We start from the raw sequence: 23,671 nt of genomic DNA on the forward strand, positions 1-23,671 counted from the left end.
TGAGGGTGGGGTGTGAGTCCTTCTGAGCTCAGCACTAAGCCAAACATAGTTGGTATTTCAAGAATTACCTCAGGATTGTTTTTAAAATTCCCCAAATCAGGTTAGATATTATACTATTATTTTTGTTTGTTTTAAGTAATAAAGTAAAACTTTGATTAACTGGGTCCTTCAAATAAGTAGAATTTTATATGCAGCAGACTTTGTTGTGAAAGGCAAGTCAGAAACACATACGCGCGCGCGCGCACAGACTATTATTTTTTTAAAGAATTCAAGATAGCCAAGGAGCAATAATCGGCTGCCCAACTTCCCCTCAAGGCCACAGTGGGCCCTGACTAAGCCATACATTCTCTGGGGACTGTACTTTGTACCACTCTGCATTCCCTTCTGGTTCTAACCCAGAGCCTTATGCATTTTAGGGTGTTGGCTATTTGGCAATGGGTTAGATGCTGGATGTGTCTGCTGGTGTTGGTGGTGTGGTTAGGTTTGTAATCATCCTCCTGTTCCTTGTTGAGTGCTTTGGAGTCACACAGAATTGGGTGAACAACAATCACCAGTGGTATCAACTAGGGCAAATTGCTCAACCCTCCACTTAATTTGTGGGTTGTAAGAATCAGCAATTAAATATTTAGGGTCTGGCAGCTGCTGTTACTGTTGTTATTTTCTGGTCTTGAAAGTAGAAGTTTCCTGGCTGGCCGGTCAGCTTTCCGTGGTCGTGAGCTCTCCTGCGAGTTGTAATTGCATCTCTGTTAGAGGCGTGGCTCCTATTCTGTGAGCGGCCTCCCGTAAGGAGGTGCTGTTTGAGCTGGATCTCGAGGGTGGAATAGGTGCTTCAAGGCAGAGAGGCTAGATGGAAAAGTCCTTCCAAGCACAGGGAACAGAGTATGCGAAGACTCAAGCGTGAGGTCAGAGGGTATGGGAAGAAAGTTGGGCATGGCCCAAGTTGGGGGTATACGTGATGGCTATGAACAGACCTGTGGGAGGCCAGCATGTGGGCAGGAGTCAGAGCACAGAAGACATTGCAGCTGAGGCTAAACTTGGGTTATCAGTAATGGAGTCCAGTCGATATTTTAGCTCAGTTCTTCTTTTCTTCATTAATTTTATGTAAGTTTTCAATGAGTCTTTGAACAAAATAGTTCCCTTTTAAAAATTAGGTTACTGCACCTGGAGCCAGCTGTAGGGTGTGAGGAGAACACCTGCTGGCACGAGACTGCTGACCCAAGTCATGGTAGCATTTGGTGTCTTGGCCAGCAGGAGGTCTCACCTGGCTGACCCCTCTGCCCTCCGCATCAGGTCAACGATTAGACGGATTGAAATATAGCCAATGCTGGTTTGTCCACGCTTTTTCATCACCGTGTTTTTGCCTCTGGATGTCTCCTGTCCAGTGACTCTGTAATAACTCTGGCCATGGACTGTGGCAACTTGTGAGTGAAGCGTGTTCGTGAACTCAGCTCTGTGCTGGAGCAGCCTGGAGATGCGCAGGCAGCGTTCGGCAGCGTAGGGACACTCGTCCCGGGGCTGTTTCCGGCACTGCTTCCCACCTCTGAGCCAGCTGAGGTTTGGGGAAAGGGTGAGAAGGCAGCACCGCCTTGCCAGGCCCTCTCCCCAAGCTGTGTGTTGAGCATCCCTCCCCCCCACCCCCCCACCCCCGTGTGTCAGAGAAGCTTGGCAGGTGTGTCGCAGCGCACAGACCTGCTGGTGGCTGGAGGGTTGGAATCCCTGCCTGTGCTCTGGGCTTTCCTGCTTCTCTCCTCTGCAGACATCTCTCATGCTGTCCCTCTCGCCTCACTCCCAAGTGTCCTTTCCATCCTTGGAGCTCAGCGGTTCTACTATTGTTCTTCCTGTCTGGTTCCCTTAAATCCAGCCCACACCTTTTCAACTCCATATCCTGAGTCAAGTGTTTGAAAGCTGTTATTTCATGTTAATTAGAAGTTCTTTTTCCAGCCAAAAAGCCTTGCACAGAACTGTTCCCCCAAGCTGAAGCTTAGATGCATGCTTTGGTGTTTCGTACTTTGGGTGCCGTGAAAGCTGCACCGCCACCCGCCGGGCAGGGGAACCTTCCCACCCGCTCTGTGGCCCTCCTCTGAGCCTGGCCGAGCCAGAGGGGTTCCGCATGCCTGTAAGATCCTCCCTCCGTGCAGTGCCAGCGGCATGGCCTTCTGGCTCACCACTGTCCTGGGGTGTCTCCCCTGGTACAGTTGCCTAACCCCTCACCCAGAGGAGTTTCTGGGCCTCTGGGTAGAGTCCACCAAGGTGGATAGGTGACCACTGGCAGGTATCACTGCCTTTAACAAGCCTCCCATGGGACCTGAATTTGGTGGAGATTCTGGGGGGAAGGGACTCCTGCCACATTCTGGACTCTGTAGAACCAGCTTCCAGTTCCTTTAAAAACCCCTTGGGACACCCAGAGTGGCTGCCATTCCCCGTAAGTGGCCCCAGTAAGGCTTCAGGGGAACTTCAAGCTTTGTGAAGCATAGGCCAAACCCCTTCTCACATCTGGCCGTGCTGCTCTCTGCCCTTCTGCTTCTAGGCCAGACACTGTGTCCTTCCCACCACCAGGGCCATCGTCCCATCAGCCCAGGTTCTGCAAACCCTGGTTGAGGTGTTCGCTGCCTAGAACCCCCTGGGAGCCACCAGAACCCCTTAGGCTCCCTTTGTTCCATGCAGAGGAAGTGGTTGGTGCTGACCCAGTCCTGAGCTTGGGTGGTGACAGCAGGACCATTCTCATTCATCACTTGCAGTGGGAAGAGACCTGGCTCCTCAGGGACCTCCGGAGAAGGCTGTCTCACCTGCAAGGTCAAGGAACTCTCCTGTGTATTTGAGATTGCTGGCAACACATCTCCATCTCCTGTGGTTTACAGAGAAGTTGTCCACAAGAAGATGTTGAGGAAAGGCCTGTAGACCTCAGCACAGTGCAAGGCTGTGAGGGGAGGACAGGGAGAGGGGTCAAGGCTCTGACCGTCATGAGGAAAATCACTTCCAGAAAACACATGGCCAGAGGGCAGCTACACAGCCTTGGCGTATAGGACACACCTGCCAAGAGAGGCCTGGCATACAGCAGACCTTCAGTGACTGCAGCAGTCGCTACCTCCCTTTAACCACAAACACCAGCCGCTCTGGGCCTCACTGGGTAGAAGGTGCAGATGTGGCAGTGGCATCACCAAGAGACCTAGTCACTGACACTGGGCTTTAGCTGCGCCGAAGAGGAGCTGGAGAGAGGTGGACTGGTAGAGACTGCTCTCGAGATGCGGCGTATATAGCAATGGGGCTCAAGAAGCATGGTGTCTGGCCAGTGGCTTGCATTGGCAGGACTAAAGCATCCCATAGGATGTGAGGCATGGGAGGGGATACATGGCACCTTGAGAGGAGAATGGCCAGGGGTGGTCTCTGGGGGCTAGAGAATTGGGACATGTTGCTGCAGGCAGTAAGAATCATTGCTGGGACTAAAAAGATTGGGTTTCTGAGAGCTGGACAGGAAGACCACTGGGAGGGAACCTGGCCCCATGCTGGGGCTTCCTCCAGGACAGTGAGTGGTGGTGAGTCCAGGGACCAAAACCCTGGGGTCTGCAGCCACACAGGCTGATGTCCACAGACAGACAGGAGACTCTGGGGCTGGGTATGGCTGCTGGGCCAAGAAAGTGAAGGTTCTGAGCTTAGCACTCAGGTCTGGAGGGAGGCTGAAGCCAGTGGTGGGGACAAAACTAGGGAAAAGACGCCTTGGTGACTCTGGGGTGTGTTACTGGGTAGCCCCCGAATAGCAGTCTGGGCCGACCCAGCAGGGAGCGCCTGCTCAGCACCCCTTTGTGTGCCTTCAGGCCAGGCTTTCCAAGCTTCCCAGATGATAAGCAGCGCAGAGGGTTTTCTGTAGATATTTATATCAGTGGAGTCACATCCCTTGTGTAATTTTGTAAATAAATCAACACTCACTTTTAATGATGTTTCATAGATAAGTTGGTTTTGTTCTAAAAGACATGCTCTTAATAAAATCCCAGTGTTCAAAGTAAAAGTGGCCGCTCTGATGCGCTAACCCCACCACAGTTAGTTGCCCTGCACTTGCATTTGCCTCCCTGGTGAGACTTACGCAAAGGCAGACATGGAGCTGGGGTTCTAGAATGCTTGGCACTGTAGCCACTGCCCCCTACAACACTCAGGCATGTCCCCATTCTGAGTGCAGCTGCCCCTGGCTGAGCCCACCTCTCTGTGTGTTCAAGTGGCAGCCCCCTGGCATGACCTGTGTTGTTCTCCCTGTCTTCCCCTGTAGACTACTGTTTTCCAAAGTGAAGTTGGAGTCCCTCTGCCGGGGCCCAGATGAGGCACTGCTCACCTGTAAGCACATGTTACAGATATGGAAATCCTGCTACAACCTGACCAATCCCAGGTAAGAGGCCAGTGGCGCCTGTTTTGTGTGGCTTTTGCATGGGTCTCCACCTATCAGTACCATCTCTGATAGACCTTTAGTGGGCATCAACGTAGTAGGGATGGAGCTTCACGTCACTTTAAGGAACTTCTCTCCCAGAGGCTGATGGGGCCTTCAAGCTATGGGCCATGGTGACCTCTAGGCGCATCTGGTAATGGTGCTTTCTCCAGTTTCTCTCTACCAGCCATTTTCTTAACTTCTGTGACAAGTCTGACCATCTGCCTGGTAATGAGAGTCTATCCTAGTCAGTGATATATACTCCAGGTGGGGATCTTGCAATAGAGCTGAACCTGCACAGTCCTACGAAGGACAGAGGAAATTGTTCTCAGCATGATAAAATATAATTTCAAAAAAATTAAAATCACTTTTCATACAAATATAAACTAAACACATGACAAAGTTTCTACTTACCACACTAAGTAAGTACAGTGTTAAGACTGGATCAAAGAATAATTTGAAAAACATTTGTATAGGCAGAAATGCTGAAATGAATTTGCAAATAGATGCAAAAAACAGTATCCTATGAGACAATGAAATGCATTGTTTAGGGTTATGTTCTCGACAGGGTAGAGATCAACTGTAGCTCTACCAGACAAAACCCATTTGTCTTATTATCAGTTTTCTGTGGTTAGTTTTTGCCCTTTAAAGCCGTAAAGTACCCCAGTTAACTTTGGCTTCCTGTTGAAGCCAAAGGTGCCACCCTTTAGAGGCAGCCGACCTGGGGAATGGGGACCAGTCACCCCCAGAAGCCCACTGCAGACACCTGGGAACCCATTTGCCCATTTCTAAGCCTTGGGCACTTTTTCCTGACATGTTTGGGTTACTAAGTGTCCCCTGCCCTGGGGAGGAAGTAATCTAATGCAGGGGGACCCAATGAGTCAGGCGAATTCACAAAACTGCTCCTGCACTTGAGCTTTCCAAGTTCATGGCAAGGTGTATGGACAGCCCCTGTTATGATCTGAAGAATCTGGAGCCTGAAAATGGTAAATGAGCACCAATGGTGTGGGCTGGTGGCCATGGTCTGCAAAGAACTGTGGAAAGGCAAAGTGGGGGTGTAGGTAGGCACCACAGAACAAAGGCAGGGCTCCCTGTGAGATTTTGTTTTACAAAAGCTTCTGCAGTTAAAAAAAAAAAAAAAGTAGTGTTCAAAATCAGGGCTCTGTGAAGGGGCTGGCCACTGTGAACTGACCCTAGCTAGAACTGTGACCAGCCTGTGGTGGAGCAGCTGAAGGAGGGGCTCAGCCTGGAAAGCCAGCCACAAGGGCTGATGGTCTCCTGTGACTGTGGGTCCTTCTTCCTGGTGAAGTATAATAATGAGGCTGGTCTCTTCCCTCTCATGCAATTGATCTGACAGTCTTAAGTCTGTAAGCAAAATGGGAAAGCCTATATTTGTCTCCCCCAGGCCCCCACCCGTGGCCTATCAGTAGCATCAGGATTTGGGGAGCCTTTGCCTCGTCACGGAGCTAACAGCAGATACTGCCCCAGCTGGTTGCCTCCGTGCTGGAGCACATCCTTCGCCAATACCCCCTTTAGAAAGGAGAAAATAAACCCATCAGCTTTCGTGTTGCCAATTTTCCCTCAGCTCTCCACACCTCTCCCACCTCCCCACATTTCCTCCCACTTAGCAACCAAGAATATTGAATGTGAGGAGAAAGAAATAGCAGAATTGGAAAGCTTTTTAAAAATACTTAACCAAATGTTGGGCTCTGACCATACTTCCTCCGTTTCCTGCAGGATCTCTCGGGGCAGAGCAGAAAGGACTCGGCTTTGGGCACAGAGCCTGGGTGGGGTTGGGATAGTGGAGGAGGCTCCTGCAGTTACTCAGAGCTGCTTTTCCCAAAGCATGGGGCGGGGGACAATGGGGTGGGGGGGGGAGTACTGAGCAGCTTCTTATTAAGAAGCTTCCTGTTTTGTTTTATTTTTTAACTTTATTTTCTCTGGGATATAAATATATACTTCTCCAGCAGTCCTTACCATTGGGCAAATTTAGCTGTGCTCCCAGTCTGCTTGGGTAAGCAGTGATCCTGGCCATAGAGGAAATCATAAAGAGGGAGGGCAGTGTGTTGTGAGGTGAGCACACATCCTAGCCTCCAGATGAGGCAAGGTGGGACCAGCAGCCTAGAGGCTGTCTTTGGGTCACACCAGGCTTTAGAAAAGGGTAGAATCGCGTGAACAAGTGATCGCATGAACACGAGAAGCATCCCTTCCTAAAAATAAAACAAACTGAAAGCTAAGCAGAAAGATTTTGGTAGGAAGCAGTTGGTTTCTGTCTGGAGTAGGTTCATGCTGACTCCCTAGCTCCTGGCCCCCTGGCTTCTGCACATGCGCAGTTGCAGCAGGGCCCTTTGCTCCACCTGCCAGGAAGCTTCCAGCCCTCCCACCTTCTTCCCCTGCTGAGTCCATCCAGAGGCTCGGCACAGGCCCCCAGGGCTGCAAGCAGCCTAGGAGGTGGTGGGCAGTCACTGGGAGGGAGTGGCCACACTGAAAACAGACGCTGAGTCCGTGGTCCCTGCAGTTCCTGCCCTCTTTATTTTTGCTCCTGGCGGAGCTGAGCTTGGGAAGCCTTGGCTAGCAGGTCCCCTGTACTTGCAGAATGCAGCTCTGGCTGCAGACTCAGTGGTGGTGGCGTCTCCAGCTCACGGTACCTATGACAGAGTGTTTGGAGCTTCAGAAGCCTTCGTTTTCTTTCCCATGGTCTGCAGTTTTGCTTGCATTTAGGATAGAAATCTGTCTAGTATTTTGTCTAACTTCCCTTAGTAAAATGCAAAGCTCCCTGAGTTCTTGTGAATATTGACTTGGCCACTCAGGACAGTGCGAATCTGACCAGAATCTCACCAGAAGGCCCCGGCAGGCTGCCTGCCTGGGTAGCACAGCACTTCAGCAAGGCTCGCTAATGACCACGGTTATTTAAATTCACAGTGCCAGCGCTGCACCGGCGTTAATGTGCTACCTTCAATCTCTGCATCAGCCTTGCAAAATAGCTACTGTTATTTCCATCCTGTAGGGAAAAAAAATTGAAGCTAAAGGAGGGTAAATGACTTGCCTCAGTTTGCCCAATTAAATGAGCAGTAGAGCTGTGATTCACAGCCAGGTCTGCCTGACACCAGAGCTCGCTCCATGGCAGGGGGCCGCCTCTCCCAAGGCAATGGCCAGCTTCCTTCCTTCCTTCCTTCCTTCCTTCCTTCCTTCCTTTCTTTCTTTTTTTTAATTGCTAACTACGTCTTTCCCTCTTCATGCCACTTTGATTCCTAAGTCCTATTTCAGTCACTTACCAACAAATAGCATTTAAAGTTAGTGTGCACGCGCGCGCACACACACACACACACACACTTACATACTTTCTTTGCTCTGATCTCAGTTGGAAGCTGGAGACCCCATGTCTTGCTCACAGCTATCAGCATTTGGGCAGAGCTTTTCTTTACAGGGACCATTCTTTCATTTCATCTCCAAAGAAGACAGATATAACGGGCAGATGTCATGTTATAGCATACCCATTTTACTGAAGGTAACGTTGAAGCTTGGCTATTTTAGGAACTTGCCTTGATTCTATAGGCCCAGGAAGCCTAGGGATAAAAAAGTAAAAGTTCCTCTCTGTCTGCCTGTGCTCTGCCCTCCACCCCTTTGTCCTCGTATTTGTTGTGTGCCACAAATTTCCCAGGAGTTGAGAAGTGTCAAGAAGTCCAGGGTTCTGACTCCTGGTCCACCACCACCTCTTCCCTCTGGATGGCTGTGGACCGTAAAGATTTCCAGGAGAGGCTTTCAATTTTCGGTGTCACGTTAACTGGCATTACAATGTACAGTATATCTGAATCTTCATTCGTGATGAGGAAGAGAAATTCACTGCATGTGTGCATCTAGGCAAGTGGATACCTCAGCTTGTGTGCCACGGCTCAGGGGTCCTTCTGCTTTCCTCACCTAGACCACTTCCCAGCACTGCTGAGCAGGAATGGCTTCTCTCTCTTCCAGCCCACCTCATTTTTTAAATATGTATAATTTTTTAGTTATAGATGGACACAATACCTTTATTTTATTTTACTTTATTTTTTAATGTGGTGATGAGGATCAAACCCAGGGCCTCACACATGCTAGGCAAGCACTCCACAGTGAACCACAGCCTCAGCCCTAGCCCTCATGGGGAATTGCTCCCATCAGCCTCAGGGCCAGACATAGGAGAGGAGAGATGAGGTGCTGGGGGGGTCCATGGGAACTGCCCATGAAGGCAGTGTCCAGAGGAAGAAAGGAAGGTAACTTTCAGTCTGTGTGAGAGAGACTGGCCAGGGAAAACTCAGGAGACTCCAGAGTTGACCAAGACATTCATTCCCTAGCTCTTTTCCCCATGATCTGTGGGCTTTCGCAAAGGCAAGTCTTGATTGGATAAAACTCTACACCATGTAAATGAAGAACTAAAAATTGGTTAAAGCAACAAGCAAAATGTTTAATCAGTCATAAATACCTAATTATTTTTAGACAGAAAACATTCAGTATGGAACAAAACAGCTCCATTTTGAATGGTCAATTGTTGCTTATATACTGTTTTCGGGGGGAACTATGGAAGGCAAACTGAGGAAATAACTACTCAAAATTTCCCCACTGGTGGAGGGACAAGGGACATGGGCCCTGTGTTGTTGTCAGTGAGCAAGGTTCACAAATCAGTATTATGGGCTCAGTTGGGGTTTCTAGTGTTTGGAGTAGGAGGCCTCCCACGCCTCCCACAGCTGCCCCAGAAGGCAGGGCAGATGTCTCCAGGAAGCAGCCAGCCATGTCAACCCCAGATGCATATTTGGAGAGGGAGTATTCATAATGACACCTGCCATGTGTCACGAAGTCACACCCCTTCAGAATGTTCTGTCTACATCTACAGCTTATTCCCTCCTTACCCAGTTCTGTGTAGAAAGATAATCCTATCCTCAACCTGGCCAGGGAAGTCACCAAGGCACAGGGAACTGGCTTTGCTCAAAATGATTACTCCCGAGTGACAGATGTGGGATGGGAACCAAGACCTCCAGCTGGGTTCCAGGACCCACTTTCCGGGTCCTTTCAAAGCAGCACACATGGCAGCCAAACCCGTGCTCTGAAGCTTGGCGAAGCAGCACTGCGGCTGAGCCACGTCCCAGGTCTGGCCACCACATGGCCAGGCAGCCCTTCCCCTGCCATGCCAGCTCCTCATTACGCATCCTGGAATCTCCACAATGATGAAAAGTGTCTCTATATTTCGGGACAGTCTCCCATGTAGGGGGCTATTGCCATATTCAGATAATTAACCCTTTGTAATATTTATATCAAAAATGCTACCTGAGCAGACTGGTGCTGGATACATTTAACCAGATTTGTAATTATTGAAAATGCACATGTTCTTTTATGTCTTCTCCTTAGAGACACTGATTGTTTCTCAGTTGTGGAAATAATTAATAGAGCATTTCCAGCGTGCCTATAGGGATGATGTAATAAGTACCGGCTGACACAGTCCCACCAAGGACGTTTCCTCCACTTCCTGCAGACCGACCCCTCTGACTGCATCACTGGGCGGGGACACCGCAGCCTGTGAACTGCACTGACTTTCATACCAAACCTTGTTTGTACTGATTTTAGCAGCAGCTGCACAGAGGAAGGAAATTGTGTCCCTTTATTGTAGAATTTGAACTTCTTAACAATAACCAAAAAAACACTTAGAGCCCCCAGATAGATATCGTGACAGAGGCAGGGGCAGGGAAGGGGGGAAACAACAGTGTTTACTTAAAAACTTCCCAGAATTGCAAAAAAACAAAGTCTTTGGGGGCTAAGTTCCCTTAACTGTTTGATCCCCGCAGGCCTGGGTGGTGTCCACGCGACTTTGCTGGATGGATGGTGCCAGGAGGGAGGGGGGATTCAGCAGAGGGGGACAGCATTGGGAGCTGGTGGGAGTGGCAAGTGGTTGTCAAGACCCTGCATGTTCTTCCCAAGTCCCTTCAAGTCTCCTCAGCGGCCTTCTCAGAACCTCAGCTGGACAGGGCCCCAGCTCTGCTGTGACCAGCTCCTTATGTCTCCTCACTGCACTTGTCCCTCAGTATTAAATGGCCTGTCACCCATGCAGTGCATCTCAAGGCTTGTCTTTGGGTCATGTTCGAGCCCATGCCTGCGCTCACCCTCTGAGAAGCAGGCCAGGGGTCCTCAGTTCTAGCAGCTGCAACATAGAACCATCTGAGGAGCTTTGAAATTTGCCCCAGAAATTCCCATTTGTTTGTCTGGAGTGGCCTGGGCATCAGGGGTCTTTAGAAATGTTCTGGCTGTTTTCTCAGGACTCGAGGTTCAGGAATGCCTGTGTGGACTGTTGGCTCATGAAGTCATCTTGGAGGGTGGGGCGTGTCAGGGCTTCCACGGGTCCTCAGTCTTCATAGCACAGAATAACAACCAGTTTCCCCATCTGGTGGCTGGAGAACCTGGCTTGCCGTTCTCATCTTCATATCTTTTATAATGACACAAGAGACTAAAATGAATTAGGGTCCGTGGGGTGGCTTAAGCACGTTTGTGGTACTGAGTGCTCAAAGAAATCCCAGCCCAGCCTGAGCCAGGAAGCGAGAAGATGCGGAGGCGCATCCAAAGCCCGTCCAAAGGTGTCCACTGCACCTTACTGGCCCAGTGGTACTGGTTGAGTCTCTGTCCCTCCCCTCCCACTTCTCAGGTAACTGACATTCACAGTGTATTTTGCAGTGACTCTGGACGTGGGAGCAGCCTCTTAGACAGAACTATCGCCGACAGACGACAGCTTAACACAATCACTTTGCCAGACTTCAGTGATCCCGAGACAGGTGAGAATCCAAAGTCAGAGGGGACAAAATGGTGTCCAAGAGGACGTGGGGCCGGCCACTGAGTGGAGTGGCCAGGCTGCGGGGCCAGGGTGGGGAAAGCTTTGCTCACAGGTGATGCATAGCTGACGCATGCCCCGCCTGGGCTCCTCAAGCGTTGGGTCACGGTGGGGAAAGGAAGGTTATTTGCTCAGCACAACCCTTTGAAATCTGTTTTCCCTGGCTCTGAAGCTTGAAATGTGAAACTAAAATCAGGTGGTTTCCATGCTATCCCGTTTCCCCTGTTTTTCTGCCTCCCTTTAGGGCTTCGGACATTGCCCACATCCATCATTCTGATTTCTAGTCGGTTGCACACGTAAACACACGTGTACCCAGAAGGGCCTTTGGGGCAGCAAGTGGATGCTGAGCTGTTTCATTCCACTGTCCCCACCCCCAATGGCCCGTTACACTTACTGCCTCTGAGCAGAGATTTGTACTTTTGTTTGTGTGCACCACATACGCTACAGTACAGGGAGAATGCCCCCCTAATTTCCACAGCTCCAAATGACTATTCCAGCAGTAACACTGACTATTCAGCGACAATTTGAGGGGCTCAGTAGACTCACAAAACAAAATGAAATTCACTCAGCTTTGAGTCTCAAAGGTAGTTCTAGAACATCATTTAGAACCCACTTCTCTCTCTTCTCCCCCACCCACAAGGGACCCACTAAGGCTTAATTCCTGTCTGGATATGCCTGGTCTTTAATGGGTTGTCCTCATGAAAGGAATCTCAAAATCCCTTTTCTGTCCTTGTGCCATGTCCCAGTTCCTGACAGAGCCCATCCCCTGGAAAATCCAACCCCAGGCAGGGTAGGGGGAGTAAGGCCTCTGGGAGGCCCCTGTGGTGCTGGGTCCAAGGGGTACTCAGAGCTACCGCAGACCGCACTCCCACCAGGCTCCCTCCACCCAACTGGAAGTCAGCCTGAGAAGTCAGACCAAGGCTGTGGGGCTCCCAGGTCCAAAGATTTAAGCCAGCTTTCAGCTTCTGTTCAGACTGCAAACTAACCAAACCACAGGAAGTCCTCCACCCCGGGAGAGGCCTGTCCCCTGGATTGGTCAGTCATAGGTGGGCATAGACTGTGCTGTGGAGCAGCACAGCAGAGCTCTGCCTCATGGGTGTGCTCCTTCCCTGCAGCTGATGGACTCCTCACTCTTGGAAATGGAGGGTCAGGCTTTAGCAAGGCTGGGACATAGGGAAGGGAGAGAAGCCAGCGGCATTCACTCTGGCCCCCTGCAGCGACTTACTTGGGCTGATTTACAACAGCTTCTGTGGATGCCCTGGGCTGAGTGCCCCTCTGGCCCCCTCTTTAGTGTCCTGTAGGACAGTCATTCTAAATCTAGACCCCATTTCCTTCCAGCTTGCTTAGGTCTTAATTTCCCAAGACTTGAATGCCACATCACATTGAAAACGGATAGTGATGGAAAATACATGAGGCCCTTGTCCATTCTCCCGTTTAATCCCTGGGATGGTTTCCCCAGAACTCCCAGGAGGCTCCTCTTCAGGTTGGACCTTCTCAGATGCCATGTTGTCCAGGGGGCTGGGGCCTGCTGCCCCAGGGTGGGCCTAGCCCATTCCTTCTCCTTACCCTTGGCCTTAGTGGTGGCTGTGCAGCTGCTCTCCCAGGAGGGTCCCCTGGTCACTCCCCAGGAGCACAGGTGTTGGATTCTGGACTACTGATTCCCGTGCCCTTTCTGAACAATGAGGAGGAACTGAAGCCCCAGGACTCGGGCCAGCAACCATTTTGTTGTCACAGTTGTTATGCAGAAAGGAATCCCTCCCTTTGGTCAGTCTCCAGTGCCCCAAAATGTTGTTTGAACACCATTGATTGACCTGAGACACCAGGGAAGCAGAGGTGGAAGGCCATGTGAGGGGGCCTAGTCAGTCACAGGCTATTTTATTACAGAGTCAAATATTCTGAAGTGACAGTGTAAGTAAGGGAAACTGACAGATTGGAAGGCTCCCGGGAAGTAAAAGGACACTAGTCTGGAGTAATAAAGCCCCGTTTTGCTTAGCTGGGTCTGAGCGTGGTCTCAGGAGAGGCCACCCTCTTACTCACACACCTGTGCAGAAGGCCTGCCTGTGGAGTGCCCTCTCATCTTGACTTTGTTTCAAAACTCGAAATCCAAACTCTAACTCTGAATATACCACAGAGAAGTGTTGCTGCCCTCCCTTACCTTTCCCTAGAGGGGCCATTTTTGTTAGCTTCTATTTACCCTCCACTGCTCTTTTGTGTACATAAGCACAGGTGTGCTTTCCCACACTCCTTACGTAAGCAGCCACATGTGGTGTGCGTAGCTCAGCGCCTGACCTTCTTCCCTTCCCAGCAGATCCTGCGGATGCCTCCATAGCTGTCCACAGAGAATTTCCCATCCTGTTTCATAGCTGTGAAACATGACCCCCACCTGTCACAGTCGGGACTCCTAGCCACCCGGCCTGACCTCGGGCAATTTCCTTCCCTGCAGTCTTCAGCTCAGTGGTGCTCAGAGAGCTGGCTAATTTTGAACATCCACTGGAGCCCTACTTATTTAGGAAAGCAACTGAGCTAAAGAACAAAAGGGAAAAGGAACCCATCCAAGGTCAGAATGGTCCCAAAGTGACAGAAAAGACCCTGAGATATGGTCTGGGAGAACCAAGCCCTAGAGGTAGCAGTGTATCTTTAGCATTGGAGCAGGCTGGGTCCACGCCTGACGGCTTTCCCAAATTCCCTTTAAAGGGCACCAGCACCCAGCATGAGCACAGTCACTCAGTGCTGGCGTTCAGAAGAGTACATGGTCAGTGCCATGGTGAACTTCCACCATCATGATCCATCAAATGTTGTTTGGCATTGGCAGGATCATGACCCAGGACTCCACACTATGCAAATGATCCCAAGAGGCCACAGGCCCTCTTGGAGCGGTTTTCTTTTTTTTTTTTTTTTTCCAGAACTAAGTTTATTCATTGTTTTATTTTTTAATATTTATGATGGAGAATAGTCAGATATACCAGAAGAGAGATGCTAATATGAGTGAACTCCCATCTCCTACTCCATCTGCAGCAATTAGTGCTCTGTTCCATCTCTTTCTCTATAATATAAAGGAACTTTAAAATATATATCACAATACCATTATCACACACCTGGGTCTTGAAGCCTGCAGACTCACTGCTCTTGATTCCAGAAGTGTTCGATTAACTGGAATATCATTTCCCACTGTGTGCAGATCTGTGGGAAAATACAGGGAACTCACATCTGTGAGCTTTGGATGGGACTAGTCCATGGTAGCTAACAGAGCAGGACAGTGTTCAGATGGATGTGGCCACCAAGAAAGCCCCCTTCCAGAACATGCTTCCCCCCACATCTCTGTCATCTAATTCATCCCAGCCAGCGAAGAAGGGGAGTCAAATGGAGTGACAGTCTTTACTTTGAAGCTATGAGTCATTGTCTTTTCTTTGGAATAGGTTGGTAGTTCCTTAAATAGAGGATGAAAAAAATTATTTTTCTTCCTCTTGCCTTCAAAACAGGATGTGGGGTAAGGGGATTTATCTTTAATCATTGGTAGATATTACCGGATACCTCTCCCAAGCCAAATAATTTTTTTTAACTTGAAAGTTTGATCCATTTTGTTTGGGAAAGTTTCTTCTTACAGCTGTGGCGGTCTCAACACTGCCACATCTCTCTCCAGCTGTAAGATGTGAAGGCAGCGGGGCAGGCTTCCTTTTCCGAGTGCCCGACTAGTGCACCCCACCACTGTATACCACTTCAGAAAGCTTTCCTACCACTCCATCATCACCATGCTGAGCCCGTGACGTCATTGCACCCAGCACACTGCACCTTGGGAAACTGTAGTTTTGAAGTGGACCTTATAAGTGCTTCTCATGAAAAACAAATCTATGGAAAGTCAAATTCTAACCATTTCCAGTTGAAAAGCCAGTAGTGTCCTAGAGAATACCCTAGACATTGTAGGTTAAACGTGTATTATTTTCGGTGGCTCACACTGCTGACTCTGCCCAGGTATATCTGAGTTACATTTGTTCCATGATATTATTGCAAAACAATTAAATAACCAGTGGAAAAACAAATTTGTTTTCTTCGAAAAGCACTTGTATTCTATTCTCAAATAGAGGAATGATTGTGTATTACATGACTTCATTTTCTTTGCAGCTTATGTGAGTATATTTAAAGCTAGTTTATTTTTTCTTTGTGTTTTAAAGTTTGTTTTGTTTTATTTTGCCTTTATCCTTTTTTTTTTCCTCTCTTTTACTTTTTTAGTGTCAGAGTGCTCCTCCTCCTCCTCCTCTCCTTCAAGAACTGAATCTCCTCTCCACCTGTTTGTATCTTCTCGTCTCCATTCTCATCCCAAACCTGATACCTTTGTGTGGCCCCCTGCGCCTCATTCATTCAGTGACTCAGGTCCCCGCCGGGAACCCTCTCTCTGTAAACATGGTTTTTCCTTTCTTGTCAGACCTGCTTCATTTACCTGATGTTCTAGTTTCTGATAATCTTCCTAACTGATAAGCTGGATAGGAAACTCCCATCAAATTTGTCACAGAGAAGACCTTGCTTGTTTGAAAATTCAAAGCTGGTGGGGCAGGAGGGATCCTGGGGTTGTAGACATTAGTGTCCAGGTTCCAATCTCTTCTGGAAGGAAGGAGACTGGTCCTCAACAGAACTTACTGGATTTTCCTAGAACATTACTCTTTACTCTTGGGTCCTTCTCTGGATTTGATAAAAATACATAAAAAGTAATCCTGTTAAAGAAAAGGCAAATTACAATATTTTGCAAATAATAATTTAATCCTAAAAACTTCTGGGTTTCAACTTAGAAATGAAATTAGTTCAACTACCATATACTAATCAAGGCCATACTCTAAAGATAATGGGCATATGCTGTTAAGTATGTGGTTCTCACAAGGGACTTTAAGGTCTACCAGTCTCCTGGGCTCCACCCACAAGGTAAATGGGCCTGAGGTAGGGCCCAGGAATCTGGATTTGTAAACCACCCCTATGGTTCCAATGCCAGTGGGTATGGACCACATTTTTGAGAAATGGTGCAATAAATTGTTTTCCATTTTGCAAGGAAAGAAAACGTTGGGTTTGTGTCATTAAACCACATAGGGAAATTGAACAGCATTTTAGTCTAATCTTGCTTTTAAATAATACAGAAATTCTGAAAGTCTACTTTAGGGAGTTCTAGAATCTGTCAGTTAAAAAAAAATCCCTTTTTTAAAATGCAACACTGATTGGTAAAGTCCTTAAAAAGGACCTAAATACGGATTTCCCCGGAGAGCCTATCCTTGTTTTCTTTCACTCGTTTATTTAATGTGCACTTTGCTGCCAGCACTGCCAGAAAATTTAGTCTCTGTATCTATGATTTATAAGGGCTCATCTTTGTCCCAAATGCTCAGTTATATGCTAAACCAAAGCTCCTAAGTGGGATGGCTGCCAGAAGGAGCTGCTTTCTTTCCTGGGCTCTTCTCTAGGATGGATCGGAGCTGCTGACCCACAGAAAGCCAGCACAGGAGCGCAGGGCTTGTCTGAAGTAAACCATCCACACTGAGCAACACCCTGGCCTACTCCTGCGTGTGGAGTGTCCCAAACTTGGCTGTAATGGCAACCCAGGGTTTATGAAATAGAAGATGAAGATAACGTTTATAAACTATCAAAATAAGACACTTTCCCTTAATACAATGGCCAGCTTTGATTTTTCAAAAAAAAAAAAATTGTTTTTAACATTGACTTCTGCTGGTTTTGGGATCTCACTGTCCTAGCACAAAATTATAGGTTTGCACTGACTGTCCCTTCTGCACAGCTGGCCCAGCCACCTCTGCAACCTGCGGGTTCCTACATTTCAGGGAGCTCTGTGTTCCTCTAGGCCTTTGAAGCCTGGGGTTCTGGCTCTTCCAGTGGGGCACATCAGGTGAACTGGCTAATTGTGGGATGATGAGCACCCACTCGCCTTTCTGCTGAACGTAGTACATCCCAAGTCACACTTAGCATTTATTCTTGGTGAAGCCGGTGTCCTTGTTTCACCTAAGCTTGAAGCACCCAAGGGACACTTAGTCAAGGGGGGACCTACTGATAAATGTAGAATTTCTTGACTATAGTTGTAATGAATTTGGATCCCAATTCTTTCCTAGGACAAGCAGGTAGCCAAGGCCTGAGGTTTTGTGAATTTCTACCTCTTGCCCTTTGACATTCTAGGAATAAAAACTAGCCCAGCCCTGCATATTGTTGGACTCAGGATTAGGGTTACTATGTGGAAAGATCCAAACCCTGCTCATTTCATTATTTTTCCTTCCTTTTGGAATTTCCTGCTCTGGAAGCAAAGCACATTACATGAATTGGTCAACTTCTGTGTGCCGGGTGCACGTGGAGAGGGAATGTCCACTGGCCTTTGTGTGGTTAAAAAATGCGTGTGTATGTGTGTGTGTATGTGTGTGTGACTCCTGAACTGAAATCTAATTCCAGACAGCCAGACTTACAGTTGGAAGATTATTAGAACTCTCTTTGTGTTTATAGCCTTAATTTTGGATTTTTCAACTATTTTGTTTCTTGGTTTTAATTTTTGGTTTGATCTGTTGTTCCAAGGCAACTCTCCAGAAGCATACTTTCATGGTTTTCCTTCCCTTTTTTCAGTTAGTAAGTAGTTTACCAATCTACTAATCCTTCCGAGGGGCTCCAGAGTCACACCTTCCTCCACTGTGGTGTGTGTGCTGTGGTTGTCCAGTGTTGGGATGTTGGGGTGCTGTGGCCCTCTCGCTGCCGCCTGCCTGCCTGCTCTGCCACTTGGGACCAGCTCCCCTATGATGCTAGGGCACCAGCACAGCCTGGTTCAAACACTGTGAGGCAGTATTGGTCTGAGAAGGACTACAGAGGAAGGAGTGTCTGGGAAATGGCCCAGGTTAGGGCAGGCAGTGGACAGATGGCACTTATTGAAAGTGTGGCCCTGGCCCCCATGGTGGATCTCATGTGAGTGATAGATAGAGAGAACCGGTTGAATCTCGACATCCTTTCTGGTGTAGCCACTATTGAAAAGCCACTGTAGAAAAGCCATCCTTGTTGTTAATTTTTCTTAAGGCAGATATCATAAAACTTAAAAGCGCATCTACCAAAAGTCAAAGGAGACTAAGCAATTCCCCAGAAGTAGGATCAGTGCTTTTAAGTCATTAGTGAGTGATCACATTCCCTAAAAGATGTTTCCTATGCCCTTTATTCTATCTGGTCAAATTTTGGGAAATGGTCTGTCTCCTGCCTAGAGATTCTTAGCTCACATGAGTACATCACAGGCTCCGCAGAATCTTGCAGTTTAAAAAAGTCAAGATTCTTGACTTTGACCTAGTCTTCCCAAGCTAATTTCATCATTTTTACATCCCACGGTGTCTGTGCTCCTTGGGTCACACTTGGGAAGCTGCAGATAAATGTTTCTGTTCATCTCAATGATCTGAGCCCCACTGATGGCAAATGTGCCCCCCACATACCCCAGAACATGACTTCCCTCTCTGAAATCCAGCCCAAGTTAGCTGTGGTGTCCCTAATAATAAAGAGGCATGTTTTGATATTGGCATCACATTAGAGTTCTTCATAAAAAGATTTCACTGCCAAATCCCCTTCCATATCGAGCTCCTAGGGATACTAAAAGTCCTTCATTTTCAGAAAGTCAGGTTGCATTAAAACCTTCAGGCAGCCCTGACCGGTGAAGGTGAAGTTTGATATATTTATGCTAAAACATTTTCAATAGAAATAGCTTCAAGTCCCTCAAAGGAAGCTAGAGTTCAAAGGCTGGTTCAGCAGTGGAGCCCCTGCAATTCATCTAATCTCTGGGCCTTAGTTTCCTCATCTGTTAAAAAATGTAAATTTAATCCTTATTTTACATGCCTTTATGGTTTGGCAGTAATGGATCCTAATTTTAAGACCCAGCCAGGTGCCTTTCTTCCTGAGACACACCTGGGCAGCTGTGGCTCCCATAGGCCTCACTGACTCCCCAGAATGAAGAAAGAAGAAAGGGCTGGGCAGGGCTCTCTCCACACTACTGTGCTCTGCTCCCAACCCGAGGACCCCAGAATGTGTGCAGAAGTTCTGCTCCTGTCCAAGAACATGCTGAAAAATCAAGGTGCCGACTTGGGTTCTGACTCAGTTTTTCATAACACTGATAATAGTGAGACTGTTGCAGTCTTTGGTAGTGAGTCCCTGGGAGAGGAGAATAAACAGATTAATGAAAGAACACACCACTAAAGTGAAATAAGATGGAGAAATGAATTTAAGATAGAAGTGGGTGATTTCTCTTCCTTTATGGCCAGCATTTTATCGTTGGGTTTGTATTTTCTAAAATTCGAGATTGTGTATCATGGCTGGCCAGGTGGCATATCTTACCTCTGCTCCTGCTTAATTAAGTAGTGTTTTGAAAATGTGTGTATCTATGAAAACATTACTCTAGCAATTACCCTACCATTTTTGAGGAGTTGTGATTTTTAAAGTTCATCCCTGCTATATATAATCTTTTCAAATAGAACCTTTTCTTACTATTTAGATTAAATTAATATTAATTTTAATGTAATTCTCCTTAACTAGTTCTGTGTAAGATTGAATGGAATTATTAAGAGATTGACAATTCAATAATAAATGGCACTCAGATAGAATCAGGTGTCCAGATTTAGAATAGCACCTGGCAGACCTTCCCCAGGGCGCAGCAGAGAGAAACACTGCGAGGCTCACAGGGCAGCAGCCTCCCCAGCAGAAGGACACCTGGGCCCAGAGCTGCAGCCTCATGAATATGCAAAGGGAGGGTTTGGGTGACCAGGAAGCCTCTGCCCACAGTAGTCCTCCAGAAGGTACTGTCTCCAGCCCAGAGCCACCTCCTTGCACTTGGACAGCTGGTACCCTCTGCTTGTGTGTGAGCAGCTTCGCACCATGCTTTTTCCTGTGTGACCACCTGGCCCTGCCAACTCCTGCCAGCAGCATGCTGTGCTGGCCTCGCATGCCCACCCGTGACAACACATCCCTGCCTTGGTGGGTCCTTCCCTGAAGCTTTCCCTGGAAAGAGCTTCTCCCTCTCAGGATTAGACACACCCTGTCAGGGTTAAACTGTGGTTGATCCTCTGTTCAAGTTGTTGGGAAACTGTGATCTCGTCTTGGGGCCAGGGCTGGCTGTCCTATCTGTTTTGCACTCAGAAAAAGGGAAGTTCTGCTTGGAACCATGACCAGAGCTGCTTGTCCAAGGATCTGCAGCAGGAGGCAGCATTGACAGAGGGGTTCAGGTGGGGGCAGTCGTTGCCCAGGGAGCTCCGCAGCCCTGGTCACTCTGGCACAGAAAAGAAGCCACTATGGAAAGGAGACCTGGGACAGCACAGGGAGGAGTCACCACCCCTAGTCAGCCTTCCCAGAAAAGCAGGTCTACCGTCTAGCAAAGATGGGGATGTCCCTAGCTCCCCAAGAGAGGGAGGCCACCAAAACTTTCATGGAGAAAAAAGGAGTGGGCTGTCATGTATCTTAGTGTAGAGCACTTGCCTAGCATATATGAGGACCTGGGTTTCATCCCAGCACCACAAAATAAAAATTTTTAAAAGATCCAGAGCCAGGCACTGTGGAAAATGCCTGTAATCCCAGCATCTCGGGAGGCTGAGGCAGGAGGATCGCAAGTTCAAAGCCAGCCTCAGCAAAAGCCAGGCACTAAGCAACTCGGTGAGACCCTGTCTCTAAATAAAATACAATATAGAGCTGGGGATGGGGCTCAGTGGTCAAGTGCCCCTGAGTTCAATCCCTGGTACCCCCCCCCCATATTTAATATGTTTAAATTAGGGAATGAAGTTAGAGTGGCTCTCCTGTCTCTTCCCAGACCTTGGCCTTCCCTCCTTCAGCCCAGATCATTCTGATTCCCAGAGCACCGGGGCAGGTGTGGAGACAGAAGGTCACGGCTGCCAGCCATCTGCAGTGTTGGGGGGGGGTGTGTCCTAGCCCTGTCTCAGAAACACTCTTCATTTCCTTTGAAAAATGAAAATTCTCAGCAGGCCAGCCAGCAGAATGCTTAGTCACCAGGGTGGCTGTTGAGTGCCCAGGGTCTTCAGACAGCCAGGCTGCTTTGTCTTCTGTAGTAGTTTTGGTGGCACGGTGTCTAAGCACTAGAAGCTGAATCCTGTATCCACAGACAATACTGAATGATTTTGAGACTGAAGGGAGACAGACAGAGATTCATCAGTACTGGGTGATTCTGCGTGGCTGATGCTGGAGTGGCACAGTTTCTTTTCAGAAAAAAGTGGGGAGGGGAGGTATTGGCTGTGGCAGCAGGAGGTAGAATGCGGGTGACAACGGAGATGGGACGCAGGGCGCCACCACGTGCTCCATCATCCTCCCATGTCTATACATGTGAGCCAGCCCTCCAGGGCTGGGAGGCGGAGGGCCACCCGGGCCCTGAACGTCCATGTGCCAGATATGTCTACCTATGTCTCTTTTGTAGGGGACTTTTTTATGTTCCACATAATGGAACAGTTGCCCATTGTTCCTGGCACTGGAACATGCAGCGAGGCCCAAGCTGGGCAGCATTTCACCCGAGATCTAGTTCATCCTCTCCACGCTGTGAGGACACGAGGGGAGAGGGCAGGCACAGGGTCCTTCAGACTGAAGCCACTTGTCTAATCCAGCAGGAAGCCAAAGGGGCAGCTGGAATAGAAACATGCCAGGCAATTGGGGACCCTGCTGTGAAAACAGGGTGATCTGAATAATTTTTTCTAGCTTTTGCTTAAAATTATCAGCTCTGAGATCCCTTTGATGAACTTTGATGGTAAAGTAGGGCTCATACCCAGCTGCTGCATTTGAAGCAGACCAGAGGCGTCTGTTTCCTTTAGCGGAAAAGGCACGTTGGGAAGATTTCACTGCCAAGCAATTTGAGCCAGCTGTTGGCGTGTCCTACTTGTCGCAGGGTTTCTCAGAGAGCCTCAGCACGTGGCGGGGAGGCTTGGACAGGTTCAGAGCGTGGGCTCGCAGTGTCTGGAGATCAGTGGCCTAGGTTCCTGCCCCTCTCAACTTGGAGAAAGGTCTTTCCAACACAGTTCCTGGTACCCCCTGTAGCACATCCACTCGGTCATCAGAGGGTACCTAGAAGAAAGCACCAGATTAGGAAGCAGAATAGTTCCTCAGATGGCACTTTGCTTTGTATCAGTGTCTGAGATGGTCCAGGCTCGGAAACCACTGGCCTGAGGAAATCCTCTAGCCTCTGCTCCAGCATCCTGTGTCCTGGACTGTTCTGGCAATTAGGTCACAGAGCTTGGGCCAGGTTTGAGGATGTACTCTTCCCTGCCTGCATTGCTGCTCAGCATAGTGGCTTCTCCAAGCCACTGTGTCCTGAGGGGAAGGGGCGCATCACTGTGGCAGAGCCCAGCAGCTGCTTTACAGCACACAGGCCCCAGGCGTGGCTGTGATGAGACCTTCTCCAATTAGTGTGGTTAATAAGACAGGAGGAGCCAGGCACCGGCCTGCTCACTCGTGGAGCCTGGTGATTTGGAAACATTTTCCAGACTTGGATTTTACATTGGATCTATGTCCTCAATTCTTCTGATTCCCTTTGCAAGCCTCAATTTGTCCATTTCCACCAGAGGTTGTACAAATGCAGGGATGCAGCTGCTTTGATAAGAAAGAAGAGTTCCTTGAAATGTGTGGGTTAGAGCCAGCATTTTTGTGGTTTACCTGCCTGAATCAAAGTCCAGGGTCTGTCCTGGCACCTCCTCAGTCCTGTGGAACAGTAAGACGCAGGTTGTCTTGGTTTTTTTTTTTTTTAATCATTCCCCAAATTCTAATCCTGTGGAAGATATTTATTTATCATGTTATTGCCAGGAATAGTAGATGCTAACTATTCTATACTTTTACCATAGTCATTAGTCATCTGCTATTATTAACAAATCTCTGAACGCTTTAATATCCTGGTTCAGAATGTGAAGGCTGTGGCCTTGTGAAGTATGGGTGACAAGGAGTTGACTGAGGAGGGAAGAAGTACTTATGGAAAACCTGCCACCATTCTCTGTTTTAATGGGCTAGTTACATTGGCAGGGAGTCACTCACAGACACCTGATGTTTAATTATCTGCCACCAACACTTTCAGTCCAGGTTGGTAGAAGTGGTGACAGCGGCACTAAAAAGCCCTCGGGAACAGTGACGGTTCTGGCCTTGATCCTGTATCAGGGAGGAAGGTGGACACAGCAGGCACACATCCAAAAGTGGGATGCTCTTCCAAATGTCGCATGGTGACGTTGTCTGTTTCTGCTGCCCATCCACTCACCCCAAGGGTGGGCCTGGCACTGTTGTTCTCTGCAGAGTCCTAAACAGAGGAGATATCCTTCCTTCTACAGCAAGACAGTGACAGTGACAGCCACAGGGAAGCAGCAAGGACGCAAGGAAGCCTCCCTGCAGGGAGGAGCAAAAGATCGCAGCCACCTCCCCAGAGGAGGTGGCCTCAGAGCTGGGCTTAGAGG

The 23,671-nt window shown here is 48.5% G+C and overlaps 1 protein-coding gene across 8 annotated transcripts in view; it reads left to right on the top strand.

Annotated features, from left to right (window-relative positions):
- Ttc7b (tetratricopeptide repeat domain 7B) overlaps nucleotides 1–23,671 on the top strand; it is a 242,201-nt gene that overhangs the window by 176,339 nt on the left and 42,191 nt on the right. For 5 of the 8 annotated variants that reach the window (XM_046440663.2, XM_046440664.2, XM_046440662.2 and 2 more), the window contains 4 exons: nucleotides 4,259–4,375; nucleotides 11,102–11,199; nucleotides 15,483–15,647; nucleotides 17,802–17,852. In XM_046440663.2, coding sequence (XP_046296619.1) covers nucleotides 4,259–4,375; nucleotides 11,102–11,199; nucleotides 15,483–15,647; nucleotides 17,802–17,852 — 431 coding nt within the window. The remainder of the gene's footprint in view (nucleotides 1–4,258; nucleotides 4,376–11,101; nucleotides 11,200–15,482; nucleotides 15,648–17,801; nucleotides 17,853–23,671) is intronic. The other 3 variants (XM_046440666.2, XM_046440668.2, XM_046440665.2) reach the window with 2 other exon arrangements.

Source organism: Marmota monax, unplaced genomic scaffold (genome assembly GCF_021218885.2).
Source record: "Marmota monax isolate L192 unplaced genomic scaffold, Marmota_monax_Labrador192_F-V1.1 WCK01_AAM20220418_F8-fsc00017, whole genome shotgun sequence".
Lineage (NCBI taxonomy): Eukaryota > Metazoa > Chordata > Mammalia > Rodentia > Sciuridae > Marmota > Marmota monax.